The following is a 24,301-nucleotide window of genomic DNA, read 5'->3' as shown; positions in this document are numbered from 1 at the left end:
ACCGTCTGAGACGTAGCCTAGGCCAATATTTGTTAGACATAAGCTGCAAAAAATAAATGTCATCGAATGCTCTTTTAAATGATAATAAACATTCCCAATCACGGTGCTCTTGAACAAAATTTAAATGGAAGGCGCTTACACCTGGGAAGTTTTTGCGGATTCTGAAACTACAATCTTCATAGATGAGAAAAATCAAAAATCAAAAATCAAAAAACAAAAAAAAAATCGCCGTAGCGCTTTTTAAATAAGGTTATCACGATTTTGCTTGGAAACCGCAAGTCCTATCGAAATGGGACTAAAGAAAATGTTGTAGCAGTGAAAATTCTGTACAAGATTGGCTGATTGATATTTTTATAGTTTTTACCATTTTTTGAGATATAGAGGTTCAGATCAAACTTTCAGATTTTTTTCTTAGGTCTTCTGGATTTAGCTTAAAAACTGGAAATCCTTTCGATATGGGACAAAAGAATATGTTGTAGCAGTGACAATTCTCTACAAGATTGGATTTTCCTAGGTTGTACCATTTTTGAGATATATAAGTTTATGGTGGGAAATTGCAGTCATGACATTGTTTTATAAGGAGGCGATACAGTCAATCAATCCATTGTCCTAATTTGACCTTCTATATCTCAATAACCGTAAAAACTACGAAGATATCATAAAAGTCAATCTTGTAGAGAATTTTCATAGCTATAACATTTTTTTAGTCCCAAAACCGTGAAAACTTAAAAACCCTTCAAAATGTCAACTTGAATCGCGATTTATTTAAAAAGCGCTCCGGCGATTTGTTTTGTTTTTCGATTTTTCTCATCTATGAACATTGTAGCTTCAGAATACGCAAAAACTTCCCAGTAGTGCGATTCTGTAACTCTCTACCGATGGAATTAACGACAAATGTCGATAGTTAACGATATTTGTCGGTAAGTGCTATTTTGTATACAAATTTTACCGATTTATATGTCGGTACTTATCGAAAATCATCGGTCAGTTACCGACGAAAAAAAAGGAGTCGTTAAGTCTACCGATATAAAAGAATTTTGATATTTTAAACCAAAAAATCAATGAAAATCAATTTTTTTAAGAAATGATTTTGAAATATATTTCATTGCAAATAAAAAGATAAGCTGAGGTACATTTCTTTACGCATAAAAAAGAAACTTCTGCGACATATGGAAGATCCTTTCAATCTAAATAATAGGAAGATTATGACAAATTGGAAAAGGATACATTTTATAAAATAATGGATGAAATTGGGGGTCATTTGGAAACTTCCGGAATTGCGGGAAAAATCTCTTAGAAAATAATAACTATTTTCAGTACGAACAAAATATTTTGAAGGATATATTCCGTAACAATTGCTACCCATAAAAAATGTTTTGGCGGTTTCGATTAGCACCAACATTAAAAGAAATAAGAATATCACCATGGTCGTCATATTCCCTGATAATACGTAAGGCCATGTTTATATTATAGCCTTTTGCAGGGTTAACCTTCTTAGAGAGGATTTTTTTGACGTATACGCAAAAGGAATTGACATTTGAAACACAGTCGGTTTGTTAAATCCGGTTATATATAAACGTACTATAATTCTGATATAACAGATCAATATACACAAATTAAAAAATTCTGTTCAAAATTTACATATTAAATGTTAGAATTTTAAATCTTCCGTTTCAAACAATTCAACCAATTTGTCGAATATTACACCATTGGCCTGTTCCCGTACTTTATAAAGTGGTAAAAGTCGTAAACGATTTTCATATAAATTTTGTGTACGGGAACGCAAAATGTGTAAAAGTGGTAAAAATTGTAAAAACGTTTTTGTTCTGGAACAGAGCTCATGTTTACATTAGAACTTGCCGGGTTATGAGAATTTATACGCATATCCATTGGATTTGACAATTAAAATCCACCGGAATAAAAAAAAACAAATAAATATAGTTATATGTATGTAAACGTAATTTTAACTACGATTTTTAATATTTAATAAACCCACTGGGTTTCAAATGCCAATTCCATGGCTTATATTTCAAATAAATTTTTAAAGAGAAGGTAAACCCTGCAAAAGGCTATAATATAAACATGTCCTATAGTTGAATTTTTCTACATGTAATTTGAAACATACTTATTTTATTTATTTTAAATAATTTATTTATATAATTTATTTATATTTAAATAATTTCATTAGAAATTGGAATTATGTTAGCTTTGAATGAGCATTATTTCGTTTAAGGTGTGATTTTTCCTATTTCTCCTAAAAAACAAGAAACGTTTAAAAATTATAATAATTTATATACTTCGTATACGCTTTTCATTTTGAAATGACGTGCATCTTCTTTTAAATTCCGTCATTCTACCGATATTCGTCGCTAAAATTTTTTTATCGATAACATTGAGTTAGAGAATAGCACTTTCGGTAATTCAACCGAAAATTTTCGTTAATTATCAATATCGGTTCGGTAGAAAAAAAGTTACAGAATCCCACAACAGGTGTAAGTACCTTCCATTTAAATTTGTTTCAAGAGCACCGTGCCATTCAATTTGATTTTTCTGTGTATTTTCTTTAAAGAAAGTAGGAACCTCTAAATGGATCACCCGTTATATATATATTCTTGATGAGGATAATTTTCTAAGACGATCTAGCCATAATCACTTTAGCGTCCGCAATAATTGAGATAGAACGCACCCGAGTGTCTTTTTACCATAGGCCAAGGTCAAGTTCGCAGAAGGGCTATATAGGTCCACGTTTTGATATATATCTTATATAACGGTACCTCCCGATTAACGGTATTTTCAGGATTTTACCTACATTCTCCGCCCAAATTGGCTCCAATTTGGTATTTGGTGTTTCGAGAGGTCAAAAAAACTTCTACACCAAAAATGATGGAGATAGGTCCACGTTTTGGTATAAGTACCACCCGATTTAAAGTTTTTTAGATACATTTTCTGACCGAATTAGCTGAAATTTTTCATTTTGAGATTCCCAATGACCAAAAAACTTTTCCACTAAAAATTGCCAAGATAGCTCCGCGTTTGGGTATAGCCCCCATATAACGGTACCTCCCGTTTTAAGGTATTTTGGGAATTTTAGCTACATTTTTGACCGAAGTAGCTCAAATTTGACAATTCATTTTCCCAATGACCAAAAAACTTCTTTATAAAAAATTATCAAGATAGGTCCACGTTTTGGTATAGCCCCCAGATAAAGGTAACCCACGATTTTCGGTATTTTTAGGATTTAAGCTACAATTTTTAACCGAACTAGCTGTAATTTGACATTGAGGTCACAAAACTTCTCCACCAAAAATTGTCCACATAGGTAAATTTTTTGGTATATCCCCCATATAAAGGTACCAACAGATTGAAGAAAATTGTACATACATTTTTCGCCAGATTTAGGCATTTGTGGTATCCGTGGTCGAACAATTTTTACAACTAACAGGAAACTAATTACTCCATTTTAGATCAGAATATTTTATGGTGGAGGATATACAAATTTCGACCCTGCCAAACTTAATGATTATTTCTTGTTATCTTTATCTATATTTTATCCGTATACGGAATCAATGTATTTTGGTTAAAATCAGGGTTTCGGAGTCGAGGTATTTTCGGCACGACTCCGATTCCAGGCGAGTTTTTTTCACGACTCCGACTCCGGGTCGACTCCGAGAGTGAATTCCTATAGTACTAAAAATGAATAAAATGTGCACAAATTTTTAATTTTTCCTGTATTTTGGCCTATATAGGCTAATGTGTTAGTTTTTCCTTACATATTTATTACAAAGGGCATTCTTTCGAATACATTCGAACATATCAATTCTGTTTCTGCCGAATCTTACATTGAAAAATAGCAAAGTTAGAAAGTTTTTGTCGGTTTTCCTTTTTTGCACGAGTATGTTCTGGATGGAATTCAATTTCCAATCCAATTTCGTTTGGTAGGATATTTCTTTTTAATGGTTCTGCTCCTTAAACGTGAGTTCATCGCGTAGACTCTGAATGCGGTTTTGCAAGTCAGTACGGATCATAGATTCAGCGTTTAAATATTAACGAGCTTCGTCCAATTGTTTTCGTAGACACTCCAATTCTTTCTGCACTTCACAAAGTTCTTCCACAGCCTTTTCCTTTTTAGCATGAGCAGCATTGTATTTGGCACTAACGTCAGCAACCTGTGACCCATATATGCGAGCCTTTTCTTCAGCAATTAAGCAAGCATGGGTTATTTGATCCAATCAGGCCTTCAATTGCTCATTTTCTTCACGTAGTTGAATTATTTCACTTTTAAACTTCCGCGAAACATCACCGCGAAGGTTTTCATTTTCAGTTTTCATAGTTTCCGTGTCCCCACCAACTTTCTGAGTGGACCCAACACTACCTGAAAACTTTACTGTTTTCTTAAATTCAGGAATAGTCGCATTTTCAATTTCCTTAATTGAATTACTATCTACCTGTCTATTTAACTTGGGAACCCATTTCCCATTGATTTTTCCATCATTTTTTATTTCCACCTTTTTAGGTGCTACTCTAGAAATGTTCCCACTTCTTACTATGTGGTAACAAATTTTTAGAAAATGATAATTTTCTGTAAATATGTCTTCTTTTCCTACGGCCTCCAAATATCGCACGTACTGTAACAATAATGACTGATAACATTCTGCGATGCCTTCTACTCTTGAGACAAGAGCTCTCTTAATCTTTATCCCAAAATTAAAAGAAGCATCTGTTAGTCTCATTTGCAACCCAATCTGTGGCGGACCTGATTGAAACTGTACGGACTTCTTTCCACACTCTTCCAATGAACTATTTAAGCTATTCACCTCAGCTATAAAGTCTACATTATCAAGACGTGGCACTTCTATGGGCACAAACAAACAAACCCATAGCTTCCATGCCTTCCTCTATCCTTTTCACCGCATTTTGCACTCCCACAGCGAATACGCTATGATCGTATGGTACTTTCCCCATACGTCGGAGCTCCCTTTCCTTACCTGAAAAATCCTTTCTTGCTTCCGTGAAAGAACTAACTATTTCGGAACACTTTTTCCTAGTTTCTTTGGCTACACTGTTTTGAGCAATTTTGCTCATTTGTAAATATATGGACACTATATACTCGCCCAACATCCTTTGATGTTGGATGAATTCTTCGAAATTTATTTTCGCGAGCTATATTTTTTGTCACTTTATTTATTTTTTTCTAGCTATAAAATTGGCCTAACACAATCTTTGCTTCGACTGTGCGCCTTTCTATAACCTAACGAATAAACCTAATACCCTTGACAGACGGAAGCGTTAATTTCATTAACTGTCTTAATTCAAATTAATTCGTGCATTATCCACATTCTTAATGCACAAAATCAAAGGAAATTTAAACTGAATTTAGGTTTTTCAATATGGCAATGCTGTAAAAGAGAGCCCATATTCATGTAGGAGAGAGAGCATATTCATGCTCTGAGACACAATTTGCATTGAAAATCAATAGTTTTTTTTGTCAAATTTCCATGTTTAAGAAAATAAAAAGGAAAACAAATCAGAAATTTTCGCGTTTCTTTCAAATAAGTAGTGGTCTTTTCGAATAGAATAGCAGCTAATCGTTTTTCGAGCCTTCTATCAAATCTATTTTTAAAATTTTTATTTTCACAAGCATTTCTTTACCCACCATACCAATTCTATCGAAAATAATATCTTCTTCAAATGTTCCTTTAGAGTTTTGCGACATTTTTTAATATTAAAAGGACTCAAAAATATCGCGAATAAATTTAATTTATTTTTGCATTATAGTGGTGAAAAGGTCAATGGTAGAAAGTATATTTGTTTCGCATATTTTGGCGAACTTTTGAAAAATTTAAGAAATGGTCTGCTGGGTACAAGCAAACAACACAAACAGCTGTTTCATAAATGCAGAAACTGTCGTCTGTCAGTGTAAAAAGTTAATTCAAATTAAGGAATTTTTAATGCAAATTAACTCTGCCGTCTGTCTAGGGTATAACGTAGTCACTTTTGACTACGCGCCTACTACGTTATAACACTACGCGTAAACTAACACACTTTTCTTTCTTGAAAATGTGAGCCTACCACGTAACTATACTTAACACGACTAAACTACACAAATTTCTTTTTTGAAACCGCGAGCCTATCACGTCACCTATCACAGCAGTATTTTTTTACACTACGTGAACTATCACTTTGGGGTCACCAAATGATGACACGACTCCTAGTCTCATCACAAATGCACCCAAGAAACCAAAGGAAAATAAACTAAGAAAATGAAAACACACGCGTGAGCGATGTTGTTCGCTTCGTTGATTTAGAGAGACTCTTTATTTACTACAAAATATTTAACTCTAGACCTTAAAATAGAAAGTACAAATAAATCGACAAACATTAGAAATCCACGCTGTACCGAGAAATGCATTATGCACACAGCAGGCATAATGCTTCGTGGGTAATAAAACTACACAATTTATTGCTGCCAGTCTTATCTTTAAACAGATGTAGACCCTAATCACAAAATGACCTCATGCGTCGCTAAATAGAAACCTACCAAGACAGATAAAACAATTGTAGAAAATTGTCCACCCGATCCTTTCATTGAATTTCGTATATGCAATTGATTGTGTAGAAAACTCGGATTGAGTATATAATGAATCCTAGAAGAAAGATTCGCCATTTGTCAGACTTCTGAGTTATAGCGGGATGAATTTGTCGTTAACCAACAACGTATTTAAGATGCCATCTGAATTTGATATGTAGTTAATAGATTATGCGAAATTTACCGAAATACATAAACATACGGCTAAAAGTGATCGGGTAAAACTGATAAAGAACAGTAAAAATGTGACAATATCGATTTCTTGGATATGGGAAACCTACATATAATTTTCGGTGGAACATTTTTGTAGAAAATTTTATTTTGTCTTACTTTTTGATGAAACATGTCATCTAAAAATGATGAAACAATATCTCCAAACAGATATATAAAGCTATTTTCTCAATGATTGATGGGGGTCAATCAACAAAATCATTATGTCATGATTCAGAAATTTCAGCTATAGGGTCGTTTGGGGTTCTCCATTGGGGCTTTCATTCCCAAAAGAAATTTTCCTCCCCCAGATCTTAACCTCCATTTTGTGGCACATGGAATTCAGTAAGATTTCCCATAGAGACCACAATGTCTTTAATAGACGACAAGTATGATAATATAATTTCTATATGGGACTCGATAGTAAACATATTGAAACTGAGGAAACCAAAAAAAAATTAGGTTGAAATATTATAAGGCGGTACGCGGCGTGCTCCAAAAGACGACAATTTTTTTTTTGCAAATTTCTGGGGAAAGAAATACTTGTTTCTCGGAAACTATAACAGATATTATAACAGTTTTTTTTTGTTAAATAGGTAGGGTTGTTGCCATTTTAATTGCTTTTATACAATTTTAGTGAAATGCCAAATTTAGTGGACTAGAACTTTTACGGAACAACATGGAACAAATTTTCGTCCGCTTAACACTTTTTTAAATTTATTGAAATTCCATGGGTAAAAATATGTGTTTTTTTTTACCATTTTCCCATATGAATTATAGCTTTTTTTAAATAAATGAACATATATTTAAATAAATGATTTTTTATTTTTATAATTTATTTATTAGGGTTTGACCTTTTTTAAATAGATTGGAACATATAGAAAACACAAAACCACTCTTATTTTGATGTAAAATACTGAAAAACTTAAATTTTTTAAGGTGGACCTTGAATTCCTTTGCATTTACTAGACGGAATTTGATCGTTTTTCTTTGTGTCGAAAAAAATATGAAAATATATCTATCCGCTTAACAGTTACAGAGTTTTGACCAGGAAGAAAATGATTCTAAACCACTGTGCGGCTCGTTCTAAGGCACTACTTGAAAAGTTTTTCCTGGCTGATATACTCAACAAATTTAGCGAACCTTACACTGACGGAAATTTTTGCTCCCGTTGAAAATTTCATTTTGTCTACCCTGGAATTTGAACCTGAGCATTCAGTGTCCAAGACGGGGGTACACCATTGCACCACGATTACAAAAGAAACAAATTAGAAAAGACTATAGTCAACAAGGCCGAATATTTGATTCCCTATATCGTTATTTCTACGCTGATAATAATTAGAGTTCAAGAGTTCTGTTCCATACAAAATCTTTTTTGCAGTAATGTCTCCTCCAGAAGTAAGGATAAAAAATTTGAAATATGTTCGCTTATGTTTGGATATAGTTCCATTAACTGTCCACATTCATTAAGAGCCTGAGCTCAACTATAAACTTGAACTTTTATAGTATGGAGGGCATATTAAATTTGTTTTCCGTTTGTAACGCATTGAAATAATTATTTGTGACCCTATAAAGAAGACCCTATAAAGTAGAATATATATTCTTGATTACGGTAAAGTTCTGAGTCGATCTGTGCAAGTCAGTCCATCCGCCCGTCTGTTGTCACTGTAGGATCCACAAAAATGGAGGTAAGACGCTGAAATCTTAAATTTTTAGACCGAATTAGCTATAATTATTAAGGGTTCCTAGTGACCAACAAACTTATGTTGGTATAACCCCGATTTTCGTTATTTTGAGGCTTTTAGTTACAATCTTTAACGAACTAGCTATAGTTTGACATTTGAGGTTCTCAAAGGTCACGAAACTTCTCCCCAACAAAATCATCAACATAGGTCCATGTATTAGTATAGCCCCCATATAACGGTGCCTCCCGATGTTCGGAGCTTTGAAGATTTTGAGTTAAAATTTTTAACCGAACTAGCTGTAGTTTGAGAATTGAGGTTCTCAGTGGTCATGAAACTTCTTCACAAAAATTCGTCAACATAGGTCCATGTTTGGTATAGCCCCCATATAACGGTAACTCCCGATTTTCGGTATTGTGAGGTGTTTAGCTATATGTTTGACGGAGCTACCCGTAATTTGATATTTGAGATTCCCTGTCACAAAACTTTTCCACCAAAAATTGTCAACATAGATCCCCACTTTGATATAGCCCTCATATAAAGGCACCACCTGATCGAAGTCATAATTTAGGCATTTGGGAATGAGAATAAGAGAACAATTGCGCAGAATAAAATTATAGCGTTGTAACAAGGACCACATAGACTATTAACAACTAATATGCGAGAGGTGTATGAACGTATACCCCTAAAAATTGATACATATTGGCACCCATATCTCAGGAAGTAGGGGATTGTCCTAGATAAAATTATAATACTGTTGTCATGATCGCAATGACTATATGCTCTATTAAAATTTCAACATCATCCGAAAAGTGGCCTTGGATTATTTGGATAATTTTTTTTCGGGCCAACTAGCCATTTAATTTCACTTTATTACGTCAGGAAGTATGTACTTGCACACAAAAGACATGTAAACAGGACCACAAAGAGTACCTTCGGTAAAAATTTCAAAACGATCCTTGTCTCGTTGGCCTTTAAGCTGATGGTTAAATACCCTGAACACTAAAACTAAAACTAAGGTGGGCTAAGGGTATAATTATAACACAAATTTCTTATTGAGTGATTTTTTTTCTTCTTCAAAAGTACAAATATCTAGTCTAGAGTGTACAACAGTAGTGGGATTCTGTAACTCATTTTTGCTGTTACCGACAAAAATCGTTAAAATTAAATCGCAAAATTATGACTAAAACATATAGAAAAGTTGGCATCACTGTTTGTGTCGGTAGAGGCTAGCGACTACTTTTTATTCATCGTTAACTTTCCGAAAAATTTCGTTAATTATCGAAATAATAAGCATTTTAATTTTACCGACAATTATCGATAACAGCAAAAATGAGTTACAGAATCCCACTACAGGCCTACTCTGGCTTGAGTGTATACAGACCAGTAGGCCTATTCTAACTTTTATCGATTGAAAAGTTGTTAAAATTTCTTTTGTTTTTGTAACAACTACAAAACAATCAAATGAAATTGTTGTAAAATAAACAATGAGTAAAGTTGTTAAAAAGTTACTGAATAGCGGAGCAGGACTTGTGGCGATTTCTCGAGATACCTACATTGATTTTGACATTTTCCCACAGCTTTTGACATTTCTGCAAATTTTCCGTTCCAGTACTCGTATTTTCCTAGTTTTGCTTTAAAAAAATACCGGAAAGAGGTTTAATCGAGATTTTGTTTTGGTTTGGTTCAATAGATGATTTGTATATTGTTTGTTAAGCTAGGTAGACCTATGTTTGTGTAAATAAAAATTCCTTTTTATTCCATTCTTCCCGACATTTCGTTAATACATATCATTACTTTCAAACTACTGTCATTCAGTGATTTTGACGTATGCTATCGTCAACATTTTTAAGCAATTTAAGGTGAATGCTGCTTGACTTTTGCTCTACCATTTACCTACCTTTTTTGAGATAAGCTGACAGGGTTTCTTTTCGTCCTCCCTATTTGTTTCTAGATACTCAAGTATTTTTTCGCTTAAGCTGGTCTAAGCTTTTAGTCAAATTGGAGTTACCTTGAAGGGATTTAAGCACTCCAAAAATGTTAACTACAACGTAATGGAAGAAAAATTTTAGCACAGGTGAGTAGACACGATGATGTTTCACGCCCATTCCACAAGAATAATAACAGCAACAACAACATATATTGCCATTACATTTGTAATGTTTTCATTTCATTTTCATTCGTTTCCTCTTTATCTTCTTTGGTTTGGTGGTTGTGTGTTTTTGTTTTTTTTTTGTGTCTTGATGGTATTTTAAAGCATTAATGGATTTTTGCAAGAATTTTTCCATTTCGCCGATAAACCAACAACTATTGCCTTCATCTTCCGCTGCAGGAAATAATGACATCTTGGGTTGATAAGTGGCACTTGAAGTTGCAGTTAAGCAGAATATTTTTGCTTTGAGCTTCTTTTCGTTGTTGACTTTTATTTTGGCAAATGCTGTTATTTATGAATTTAAATGTGGAGGTGTATGTAAGAATTAGTGTATGTACTATATGTGTGTGTTTTCATATTTACTTTTGCTTAGCTTTCCGACTTCCTGAGATTTTTTGCTGTCACTATTCACTTTATCGCTTTAAACAGTGAAGCCCTTGGCATGGGAATATGATGAAAATTATATTCATATATAAGACTTGAAGGTTTCCTTTAAAGGACTGTAACACAGGTCACAGTTCTTTAAGAGGTTTCACTGTACATTAATTTTTGTTTCGTTTTTTATTTTCACAAGTGAAACGCAAACGATGACAATAATGCAGATGATACACAAGTATGATGATGTGAATAAATGAAAACCAAAACTTACAAAGAAAAAAAAGAAGACGGAAATCTGAGCTCAAAGCTAAAGAAAGCAACTTACACATTTTTGTATAAATAATGGGGTTTACATACCGTTTTGTCTTTTAGCATTCCCACTCGACAATTGAGTACAGCTTCCGTATAGAGATGGGCGGTTGTTATGCTATTGTCACCCGAAGTCGTTGAGTTAAGTGGCTCTTCGAAAAATGGCCCCCAGTGTTGTTCGTGATGATGGCGGTTGCGAAAAATGCGTGGTCGCTCTGTTTCTGACACCAGTGACGACTTTGACGAAGAGCCTAGCCTAAAATTGCCACTAATACTGGACGAAGACGATGGTAATGATGACGATGATGAGGATATTAATGAAGATGACGATGACGCCGCCACAGCAGGACTTCCCATACTGGTAGGAATATTGCCAATGGCAGCACCACTAGCTCTAAATCCTTCTCCTGCCACAGCAACACTATCACCAACCATTTCACCGCCAGCACCACCACTAGTTAGAGCAGCATCTGCAAAAAAATAAAGACAAATTAATGGCATCCACAGCAGCATAAGTTTAAAAAAAGAAACAACAACCTTAACTGAAACCATCTGCCAGAAGTGTGTCAAACACCAGAACACAAACCATGGACCAGACACGAAAGAGAAATGAACTGTTATTATTTCAAATGCCCTATAAAAATGCTAATAGAATGCCAAGATATTAAAACAAATATGCTTCAGTCTCTGTTGTTGTCCTGTGTCTGTAACTGTATTTTTCTTAATCCTCTCTCTTGGTAGAAAGGAAGCTTAGACAAGTTATTTTCCCCTTCTTTTTATGCACTACTTTAATATTAGTTTATCTGACAAAAGTGGATTATGGAAGTTGTTAAATGGTGGAGTTTAGCGTTGTTTTCATTTACAAATGGGATATTAAGTTACAAACCTGGTCATCATTTTTTACATATTTAACTTTTATTTATTTTGTTTTTTTTTTGCTCCTTTTCCATTAAAATGGCAAAGATTGTCGTTTTTTTTCATAATACATGAATGAATTTAAATTAGCAGGCCTGCAGAAGTTAAGAAAATAACAACTGAAACAACTAAAAACCTTCTGGCCTAGGCAACACGCAGTGTCGCCAGGAGTCATTTGACATTTTTTGGTAAGTTTGACAGTTTTTAGCCTAAGCGTACTCAGGACAGTTTGACATACGACCATGTGTTGGGTTGTTTACCATGGCTTGATTGAGAGACCTCCAAAACCTGGTTTTTGAACGCTTTTACAGCATCTCCTGGCGACGAAAATCGTTGATCACGCCTTTTTTTCTTGATGTTCTGGAATCAAATGAAGTCAATGCATCTCCGGCAAGGGCTGTACGGCGCATGACCCATCAATTCCACGTTTTGTCCGTTCAAACAGGCGCTGGTTTGAATCGATATGTGAGAGCTCGCATTGTCATGATGCAGAACGATTCGTCTTCTCTTGTTCGTTTTTCGATTCCTCAGGAGACTTCAGGCAAACAAATTGTAGTGTAACACTCAGAGTTAACCGTCCTAGATTTCCCAAGCCGTATCGTCGGCACACCGTCAGTTTTGCCGAAGAAACAGGGGACCATTTACTTTCAAGGTCTACTTCCATGAATAACTTTCGCCAGATTTGGCTCGCTTTCGACCCAAACGGTCGATTCCTGTCTTGTTTCGAGCTCCTTAGCATAGATCCAAGATTCGTTGTCTGTGACGATGTTATAAATGTCGTTTGAAGCATCGCGATTGTTTTTATTCACAATTTCTTTGCACCAATCCACAAGATCCTTTTTTGAGCGATTGTCCAGTTTTGCTGGATCTAGCGAGAAAAATCCATTTTCGTGGCCAGGTGTTCATGCAATATCAAATGTTAGTTGGTGGAAGAAATGCCCAAGGATGCCGCTATCTCACGGTTTATAACATGGCGATCCTGCACGAACGGCTTAATTTTTTTCTGGCACAACGGCCGATTTTAAGCGACCCTCGCGACCTTCGTTTTTTTGCGAGTGTCGGCCACGATTGAATTCATTATACTAGTTTTTCATAGTGATATAGGATGTCCCTTTATCGACATACAAAGATTTATTTTGATCAATGCACTCTTGCCGTGATTATACACGTCGAAAGTTGTAAAAAATTATAGGACGAAAATGTTCACAAGTAAATTCATTGTTTTGCAAAGTGGTTTTTTCAAGTCACTATAAACAACCTAACAAATGGTCGTATGTCCCACTGTCCTGAGTACGCTTAGGATAAAAACTGTCGAACACTCCAAAAAAAATTTCAAATGACGCCAGGCGACACTGCGAGTTGCCTAGGCCTGTAGGTTTTTTAGTGCCCTTCGTATTGAAGCAAAATTTCACAATTAGTTTACATTCGTTTATGGAAGTACTAAGTTCTTCTGCAACGTCAAGGTAGGAGAAGTAAACTATTTTAACTGAACTGAAGTTGTTCTAAACAAGGTATATCGAGACTTTGTACCTGAACTGAGCTTTTGTATCCTCTGAGAACCCGCAATACCGAATTACAGCAACTTAAGTCGCAAATATGGAAAACCCATCGAAAGGGTAGGGTTATGACTTTTTGACATTTTTCCACAAAAATGATTTCCTGTAGCAGGGATGAATGAACTTTTGCCTATTAATCACTATGCTATCGTTTATTCCATTGAAATATAAAAAAGTTCACGCACAAATCGATTTAAAAAAAAATAATTTTTTGAAAAAATATATGAAATGAAATTTTTTTTTTTCCAAAAAATTATTTTTTGTTGCACGAATGAATAAATATAAGCCTACTAATAACTATAATAACGTTTATTTCATTCAAATATTAAAAAAAGTCGCGAAAAAATCACATTGAAAAAATTTTAAATTTTTTGTTTTTTGCTAAAAAATTATATTTTTGAATAAAAGCGTTTACGACATTTTTACGATTCTCAGAATTGAAGAAAAATAGTGAGAAATAAATTTTATGTCATTTTAATTATCTCATGTGGCTCTAAAGTTTATTTTCAATTATATATCTGTTTTCAGTGACTTCAAAAAATTGTCCGTAATTTTGATAAATTCAAATTTTAAAATCATTTTGTGCGTGAGGTTTTTCACCGAATCACCTTATAATTAAGATTTTATGTAATCTTATGGCAAAACTCATCACGTTATGATACAGGGATATGAGGTTGTAAAAAAGTCATAACCCTGCTGTACAGTTATACGGGTACTTTATCAACCATAGAGTAAAAAATGGAGTTCCTCAAAGTGATATCTCCTGAACTGTTTAACCTCTTCCTTTCCTGTAGATCAACATCTCCAGACGGTATTGAGATCGTTGCATATGCGGATTGTAGGACCATGGCGTCGAGTACTTCTCTTAATGTCATTTGTGAAAGACTGCACTCTTATTTGACCGACTTTACAACATTTTTTTCGCGCGAGGAATATGCAAATATTCGCCATAAAGTCTACTGTCCCTTTGTTCACTACATGTGGTGCGGAGTTCAGCACAGAGTTGAATGTCCTAGTCGATGGTTTAAGAATAGCGTCCACTAACTGTCCCAAAATTACTGACTTACTTAGCTGGCCTTTTACAGAACTAAGAAAACGTCTCCATTTCCATCGGCAAAAATGGTTCCTAAGTTCTCTTGGGATGTAATAAACTTGGCTACACTTTTGTTTGCATGTAAATATGGTGTTTACATTAACCCAAACATGTATTAATATGTTTATTAATTTTTTTAAGCAAATTTTAAATTGAGTGGAGTGGGAAAAAAATTGTATAAAAGTGTATATCGATATTTTTTGCTGTATGAGTAGTAAAAAGTGAGTACTTCAAATATATAAAGGTCCCAGCTGCCGAGGTTTGCAGACGAATGTGTCATTTCTCTGTTTCAGCGACCACCTCACTGAGAGGATACCCCCTTTTTTAACAAATCGTTTTGCGGTGTTGGCTATAGCGCGAAAACGAATAAACCGATCATCATATATTTTTGTGGGCAATTAAGTACCTAATAATCTTGCTTTAAAATGAGAGAATTGTTTAAAAATATCAATTTTTAACAAAATTGTGGACAGCGAAAATCAAAATTCGATTTTTTACAAAAAATTTACCATTTTTTGACCACTAATCGGTCAAAAAATTTCTCATATATAGAGACAAGAAGCTTGATATATTCAATATGCTCACAACCAATATGAAGACTAAGCACCAAATTTCAGTCATTTCGGGTGGATGTTAAGGCCACAACACTCAAAATACCGAAAATGAGGAGGCACGGTTCTATGGGGGCTATAGGAAGACGAGGACCTATACCGACAGATTTCTTGTAGAACGTTATAAGCCCCCTAACGAATGCTTAATATCAAATTTCAGCCATTTCGGTGTGATAATCGGGCTAAAACCTCCAAAATACCGAAAATCGGGAGGTACCGTCCTATGGGGGCTATATGAAGGCGTGGACCTATGCCGACCAATTTCAAGGTGAAGGTATAATGCCCCCTACGAAGACTAAATACCAAATTTCAGCAATTTCGGTGTAATAATGAGGCTAAAATCTTCAAAATACCGATAATCGGGAGGTACCGTTATAAGGGGGCTATATCAAAACGTGGACTTAAGCCCACAATTCTCTGTTGGAATGTTTGATACCTCTGCCGAAGACTAACCACAAAATTTGAATACTTTCGGTTGGTCATTGTGTTTAAAACATTCAAAATACCGAAAATCGGGAGATACGGTTCTATTGGGGCTATATCAAAACGTGGACCGACCAACCCAATTTTTTGTCCTGAAGATTGTAAGTCAATAATAGGTACGTGTACCAAAATTGATGCACCTACGACAACTCCTTCTATTTTTGGCCACAGGTAATATGAGCTCGCGACATTGTGCGTCGACACCATCAGCTTGGTGCTCTTGCCGTTTACCGCCAGACCCACTTTTGCAAGATTCTCCTTCGTTCTTCGTGAAGGTATCACTTACTTCTTTTAATGATCGTCCCATGATGTCTATATCATCAGCATAAGCAAGTAACATGCGGCTATTGGTGTAGATTCTGTCATTCCTTTTAACGCTTGCCTCTCTATTACATTTTCCAGCAGGATGTTGAAGAGATCACACGAAAGGCTGCCCAGCAAAATTTGAAGGAAGGGGTTGCATGCGATGACGTGATTTCATGGCATCTTTTGCATTGGTTCAAACGAAGTCGTGAAAGATCCGATCTTTTCATTAGCATTTGGACCAATGCAAAGGAAGTCGTGAATGATCCGATCTTTTCATCTGCATTTGAACCCATGCAAAGGAAGTCGTGAAAGATCCGATCTTTTCATCAGCATTTGAACCCATTCCATCGATCCAATAAAGATGAATTTTGTGTTTTTATTTATACACATTTTTCTAAATATGTAAGATTAAATACTTGCAATAGGCTTGATGTTGTCGGAGACTCCAAATCACAAACAAACTCTCGTCGCATTGGTGGAAATGACATGCCAAATCATTGGTGTAAATGACATGCTTTGGATCCAAAAATGAATAGCGTCTTTTGGCGTCCACGCTCATATAAAATTCATCGATGAAGATGCTAAAAAGATGACATGCCAGATCACTTGCACCAATGATTGAATGGCATCTTTGCCATCGAACATTTTGCTGGGTGTCTCTTTGTCTGAAACTTCTTTTGGTAGTGAATTGTTCGAAGTGGTCCTTTACTATTTTAACTGAGGAGTAGGTATCAGTTAAAGTCATCTTACAAAAAGGATTGAACTTTACGAGGATACCAAATTCAAACATGGCTTGGAATTCCTTTGAGAGTAAGAGGCTGTCGAAGGCTGTTCTATAATCGACATCGCTTGGGTCTTTTCCAGGATTTGCCGCAGGTTAAATATCTAGTCAGTATTAGATTTGTCATGACTTGTGCCCCAATTATTTCATTGACCATAGGCTTTAGTTAACTGATGCATACACCTTATTAGCGCGTCGTATCCGGGTTTGAATTGAATTTGAATTTGAATTTTCGGATACACTTGTTATTAAAAATCTGTATATATATATATATATATATATATATATATATATATATATATATATATATATATATATATATATATTGTTCGCAGTATTCTTGAATACGGTGCAATGATTTGGGATCCATAGTTTTTTTTTATACTCCAATCTGATTGAATCAGTTCAAAAGCAATTCCTGTGATTTTGCTTGCGTCATCAGAGGTGGAACCACCAAACACTACCCTCATATGAAACAAGACTTAAAATGATTAAACTGTCAACATTGAAAAGCCGACGTATTGGCCGTTGGGACTAAATTTTCTTTTAAATGTTATTCAGGGAAACATTTATTCGGATCTTATTATGAGCAGAATCTTACTAAATGTCCCCAATAGACCAACTCGAAATTTCCAACCACTTCAAGTTTAATATTTTCAAACTAATTATGTCGTCTTATACTTCAATTCAATAAATTCTATTCTCAGATCGATCTATCCGAAAGTAAAGTCAGTTTGACACAAAAAATAATATTGGCTCTGAATACTTAATCCAAATCTAATCTGAATTGTATATATGTAAATTAGGTTAGTCTGTAAGGATATTTGTGTTATCTATAGACTCAATAATAAAAAAAACCATCGGCTCCTGCTGCCTTATTGTTCTTCAGCCGGTTTTTTGCTATCTTTACCTCGTTTTGGCCGGGGGGTATAAATTCAATACGATCTTCTGGAATTAGATCCGTGCTACGTTCGTCGCCTTCGCTAGTTTTAGATACCAACAATTTGGAAAAATTCTCTTTCCATATTCTTAGCGCACTACCAGCTACCACATTACCTTGCTGGTCACAACATGAGAGTGTGCATTACCAAAGTCATCATTGATGTTTCACTCTTTGGTAAAACTTTCGGACTTCATTCTGGCTCCTATTATCTTGATTTCCATTTCTCTTCTTTTCTCGCGATATCTATGTATCTATTTGCTACTGACTGTAGAGTAGCCCTATATGCCGCATTTTTCTCATCGATAACAGCACGACACTCCAGGTCATACCATGGGTTTCTTTTGGGAGGTATCCAAGTATGGATTTTGTGGCTGTTGAATGAAGTGGGCAACACATTGCCATTGTGCTGACATGTTATCGGGCCGAGGAGTGCTTTGATTAAGCAATTGCTTTTGTTATATGTTGTGGCTGCAGCATTTCGATGTCCAACTTCCGTGTTGTGTCTCTTTGTAGTAAATTTGCTACGTTTCATCGGGTATGTAACTTTGCTGCCACAAGTTGGTGTTCCGAGTCTAAATTTGTTCCTCAGAACGATCGTACATCCAACACGCTCGATGAGTATAGACTATATACAGAGCATGACAGCTAAAATACAGAGTGTCACCGTTAGGTGTTGTTGTGACACCTTTCCCAATCCATCGTATTTCCTGTATGGTCCTTAAAACGTTTGTGGGGGTCGTCAACTTTAGAGGGGTTTTTTGTTTTGTTTTTTTTTTTTTTTTATCATAGGATGTTGCCTTTTGGGGGGATGGATGGGTATTAGTCCCACGTCCAACCCAAGCTTTCAACGTTCTTATGAGTGAATGCACGGCGCATGTTAGCTCAATACCTTTAATGGGTGTTATCTTAAATGTAGTTATCTTATTTTGAAGTACAGGTAGTATATATTATACAGCAAACGTCGATCGGCGCAAAATTAGCTGAGATATGAGCATTGGAAGGGAAAATTTATTGTGATTTGTATGTAGCATAGAAACTTTAAACGCGTGTTTCCCGAAATCTTTTTGAAGTCGATGCCAATGATGGCTCGAAAACGAATGGACCGATCTTATATACTATTTTGGCGAGCTTACTAAATACATTAAAATCTTGACTTTAAGCGAGATCATTTATTTAAACTTTGGCAGATGCATGGACAAAATACGGTCCAATCGAAAATCGAAATTTTGACTTTGACAGTTAAATATTTAGCTTATTAGGTTCTTAAAACGCTCACAAAAATGTATGAAGATTGCCGCATTCGTTTTCGAGCTATCGTTGGCACCACAAAATGCTTTTACAAAAAATGGTTTCTCAGATACCCATTTATCACAAAACTGTGCAATATTTTTCAACGACAAAAATTCCAAAAGTAGTTTAAGATGTGCTCTTTCAGATGAAAAATAGATCTACCCAAAATATCGGCAGTTGTTTCCTTGAAAAAATCATGAAAAATTAGTTTCTTTTGTTCTGCACAAGTAGGGATAACCTCTTAAAGGCAGGTGTCCCAGGTGACACCACGGGGAGGTCGGTGTCCACTTGAGATGAAAGAGGGACTAAGATAAGTCCTGGGCTTCGCCATGTTAAAACCGATTGCTCGGTATCTTTCATCCCCTACGTAACCCATCCCGTCTCTAATATCTCTATTAGTCCAAATAATGATGGCGTATTATCATCGTTTTCAATAGAACCAGATACGAATAAGTGAGGAAGATATATGCTGTAAATTTATGAACATTTCGTTGTTATTGTATGGTACACTCTTGTTAACAGTATTTACATGAGAATGTATTCACAATATTCATATTAATGAATTATTTTCCTGCGTCAAATATAATCCTTGCTTTCCCTTCATTTCCTCCTTCAGTGTGTATATGTTTTTATGACAAATATGAATTAATTTATATCATCGTTGCTGTTGCTTTTTCAAGTTTAATTTCATGCAAAAAGCTAATTTATGTTTATTATTTATGTAAAATTACCACGGTATTGCAGAAATATGGCGTATTGTTTTTTCTTTTAAACATTTCTTTCATTACACAGAGAAAGGGAGTATGAGTACTCCACGTGCGTACATTTTTAATCAATTGATTGACATATGTAATGTCATATATACATACAATCTGTAGGTTGACAGGAAGACTCATATACATATTTCACGATATTGAATAAAATGGTATGTTGTGTAGAAACATATACTTATGTATGTATGTGACAATAATTATTTTTATGCAAAAAAGTTGCTTGACATATTCCTTTAATCATTGGATATCATGTTCTCCTCCATTCTACCTATTCGTTATTGTAATGACAGTATTGTATATCAGGTAATGTAATAATTATACAAATTTTCTTTTGCGATATTCTCTTTGTTCACTTAGTCAAGGAAGAAAAAAGGCAAGGGGGTTGTTCTGTCGAAAATGCATGATATTTGGAAAAATGTCAATTCAGATGTTTTAGCAAAATCGAAGAAATCTCTTATTATTTTAAATTATAAGATACATTTATGTATTTTTTTTTGAATTCCCAAACTACTTCTAATTTTGCCTGAATGTGATTAAACATTTCATTATTACGGTAGCAACATTAACTTTGCTCCCTTGGAGAGACATTGTTTTAAATGAGCAGGGTTTCAATGTGAAGCAAAGAGAAGAGTTATTTCCATATTAAAACATAATTGACTGCAATATTCTCCAGTAGTTGTCTTTTAATGGTATAAAATATGTTTCTGATATCACAAAAGGTATTTAAGTGCTACAGAAACATTACGATGCGCAAAGGGTGGGCCAATGTCAATCACTCCTTTCCATAGTTAACGTGCACATTAGGGACTTTAGTTGGTCACAGAGCTTTAGACACATTATGTCATGAAGTATAAACTTGCCCACGAAAAACATTATACTGCTATTAACAAAACCACAAAAAGTACTTTCAATACGTCCACAAGAAGTACTTTCAAGTGGTTCTCGAACTGATACTGAAGTTTTCGTGCTCATCCATCATTTGAGTTGGTGAGTGCTATGAGACATTATCTATGAAAGTATGGACTTGCCAAGGAAAATATGTAGCGTAAAGCCGTTGCGGCAAGAATCCCTAAACTGCAGCCAAAAATTTTGAAAATTTGTGTGGAAGGTACTCGAAGGAGTGGATCGATATAGTCCATATTCAAAGCTGATTTTTGTCTGAAGGAAATATTACGACATGCAAAGTTCGAACTTAAATTATGTTTGGATAAAATATTACGAGACAAAAAATTTAAACAAAATGGTTTGATCCGTGTGAGAGTTATAGTGCGCACTGTAAATCGATTCCAAATTATCTGAAAACAATTATTTCGGCGAGGCACATTTTCGGTGGTATCAAAGTGTGTAAATGTAAAGGCTAACAAGGGAAGCCTAAAGGCTCATACCCTCAGTAAACAGAATTAATATGCCTTATACACTAAGTGGAAGTGTTTAAAAAACAAAATCAAAAATCACAAGAAGTTGTTCGGGTGAACTTATTTGACATCTTTAATAAATTTAAATAAGCGAAAATTGGAAAAAACTGATAGCGGTTCTATATAGCTGCATAAACACTTACTGAGTACAGTTTTTATTTTTGTTTCAATTTTATACGACGATTCCAATTTGTGCTTCGAAACGTATCGGACGTGCTTTTCTTGTCAATAGGAAAATAAATTAATTTTTAATTTTTTCCAAAAAATTACTTTTTCTTAAATTGTAATTTTCATTGGATATCTTTTATTCCTAAACTTGGTTCAATAATCAGTTTGGTGGATTGCATAGCTGCTGGATAAAATGGCCACATCTTCTATCGATCTTTTGAAGAAAAAACCCCCTGACAAAAAGTTGGAAATTTTACATAAGGACACAGCTTCCTTTGGGAGTGTTGATTCCATTTACGTTTCGGATAATGATGACTGCATTACAAATCTGAATATGGATTGCTCTGATAATACCGAAAAGGCCAAATCAAGTCAACAATGGTCAAAATACGGCAACTTTACAAATCTGTGATGATCAAGTAAGTTCAGACGGTTTTATTACGATTCCTCCTAAGAAGAAGAAAAGGTCGGTTGGCGGTACGCTCAAGACTTCTCTTAATGATGTAAATAACGATAAGACATCAAACCAAAATAGATTTGCTATTTTAGGCGATCTAAACATTGAGACTGAACCTCTAAATTCTACAAAACCTAATGTATTAGATGCACCTTTAGTCATAAACGAAAAAAGGAAAATTGCACCTAAAGAACGCTCGTTTTGTCCGCCTATATTTCTCTTTAACATTAAAGATATGGGTGCTTTGATTGACCAGTTAAAAGCTAAGAAGGTGGTGTTTAAAAGCGTAAATGTATCAAACCGTAAAAGTAAATTATACCTACAAGATTCGACAGTACATACTGAGATGATGACTCTACTTAAAAATAAAAAGATAGATTCATATTCGTTCACTCCTCGAGACCTTCGAAGGAAATCTCTTGTGTTACGAAGGCTGCACCCTTATATGGATTTAGATGTAATTAAATCTGAAATTAATAGTTTAGTTCCTGGTGCAGTTGAATCTGTAACAAAGTTTGAAACGGAATACTCAAGAAAGAATGCCAAAAATACTAGTCTTTATTTAGTCACGCTTAGTGTAGATGCTAATCTTAATGAGGTGCGCAGTATTAGAACTATCGACTACCAATCAGTAATTTGGGAAAGTCCCAATAAAAAACAAAAGGAAATACAATGCTGGCGCTGCCAAAAATGGGGACATATGTCCAATAATTGTAATCGGGCCGTTGTTTGTCTTAAGTGTGGTAATGAGCATAGTCCAAAAGAGTTTCCTCTTGAGTCAGGTAGTACTCCTTTCTGTGCAAATTGCCAAGAAAATGGGCATACAGTTAATTGGAGAGGTTGTTCCGCCTTTAAACATTATAAAGATATTAAAGAAATGAAACGAAATGCAGATAAGAAAATCAAAGATATAGCTTCTGCTAATATTATGAGGGCCATTCCTTCCAATTATGTGCGCCAGGAAAGTTCATTTGCAAATGTTTTGTGTTCACAACCTAAATTAAGTAAAGATTCTGAGAAGCCTCCGCTGATTCAAGAATTTTTGTCTCTCGCAAGGGAGTTATGTGGCCAGGAAACAATTGAGAGTAAAGTTGAACGTTTTATTAAAAATTTTAAGAGTTTGACTAAAGAACAAGCTAAACGTGAGTGTCTCACTTTGTTACAAGAAGTAGTTCATCATTATGGTGCGTAGATTATTCAATCTTCTCACCTTTAATGTTAGGTCTTTAGTCGATGTTAGTCGGCGTATAGACCTATTAAACACTTTAAAACATGGTGACATTGATGTAGCCTTTATCCAAGAAACAAGGCTAAAAAGAGTGGGTCAGAGGGTGTCTTTACAAGATTTTAAGAGATGATAGTGAATTGGGGGTTGCGATCGTTTTACGATCATCTTACAATTTTTCTAAATTGAATATTTCCGGCGTGGGATTCCCCAACGTATTTATACAAATAAATGTTTTGTTGGACAATGTGCTAAAAAATTTTTATTTGGTTCAATCTAAATCCCAACGAACTACAATACTGAAGTTTGAAGCCAAAGTCTGTCCAAAATTGAACAATTTTCTAGGAGTTTCGATGGTTCTTTTATTGGCGGTGATTTAAACTCCAAACACACTTCTTGGGGTGATAATTCGTGTAACTTTAATGGCACTAATCTTTACAATTGGTTGCAATCGAATTCTTTGTCATTTTTGCGTATTTGTAATAGAGTTCCATCCTATCCTAATGTATCATCTTTTCTTGATCACTTTTTAATTTCATGCAATCTTTTAGATATATCTTCACCAAACTTTCAAGTTTCTACAATGGCTTCTTTTTCAGACCACTACCCTATAAAGCTGTCAATCTGTAATATTAACTTTAATATAATTTTAAAGCAGCAGAACTCTTTTGTGTCCTACCAAAACACGAATTGGAATCATTTTCGCAATGATGTTAGCTGTGATTTGCTCAATTTCTATCCTCCAAATAATCGAAATTTAAGTAATAACGAAGTAGATTACTTTATTCAGCAACTTAGCACTTCAATAGGATTCTTGTCTTCTATACATTCCGAGAAGATAGAAGTAACGAATAAAAAGTTAGTTTTGTCAGACGAGGTTAAAAGGTTGTACAGAGTTAAATATGCATGGCAAAAAGAACTCAAGCGATTGTTTAGAATAAGTTCTGACCGATCGCGTCCAGAGTATG

The 24,301-nt window shown here is 34.8% G+C and overlaps 1 protein-coding gene across 4 annotated transcripts in view; it reads right to left on the bottom strand.

Moving 5' to 3' along the window:
• Nucleotides 1-24,301, bottom strand: part of dpr18 (defective proboscis extension response 18) — a 567,617-nt gene that overhangs the window by 242,275 nt on the left and 301,041 nt on the right. For all 4 annotated transcript variants that reach the window (XM_073977849.1, XM_073977846.1, XM_073977847.1 and 1 more), the window contains one exon: nt 11,366-11,787. In XM_073977849.1, the coding sequence (XP_073833950.1) occupies nt 11,366-11,787 (422 nt within the window). The remainder of the gene's footprint in view (nt 1-11,365; nt 11,788-24,301) is intronic.

The sequence above is a fragment of the Musca autumnalis genome, unplaced genomic scaffold (assembly GCF_047663935.1).
Source record: "Musca autumnalis isolate F117 unplaced genomic scaffold, ASM4766393v1 scaffold_3, whole genome shotgun sequence".
NCBI classification, from domain to species: Eukaryota; Metazoa; Arthropoda; class Insecta; order Diptera; family Muscidae; genus Musca; species Musca autumnalis.
The sequence above is the reverse complement of the archived record's forward strand: the minus strand, read 5'-3'. Positions and strand labels throughout refer to the sequence as shown.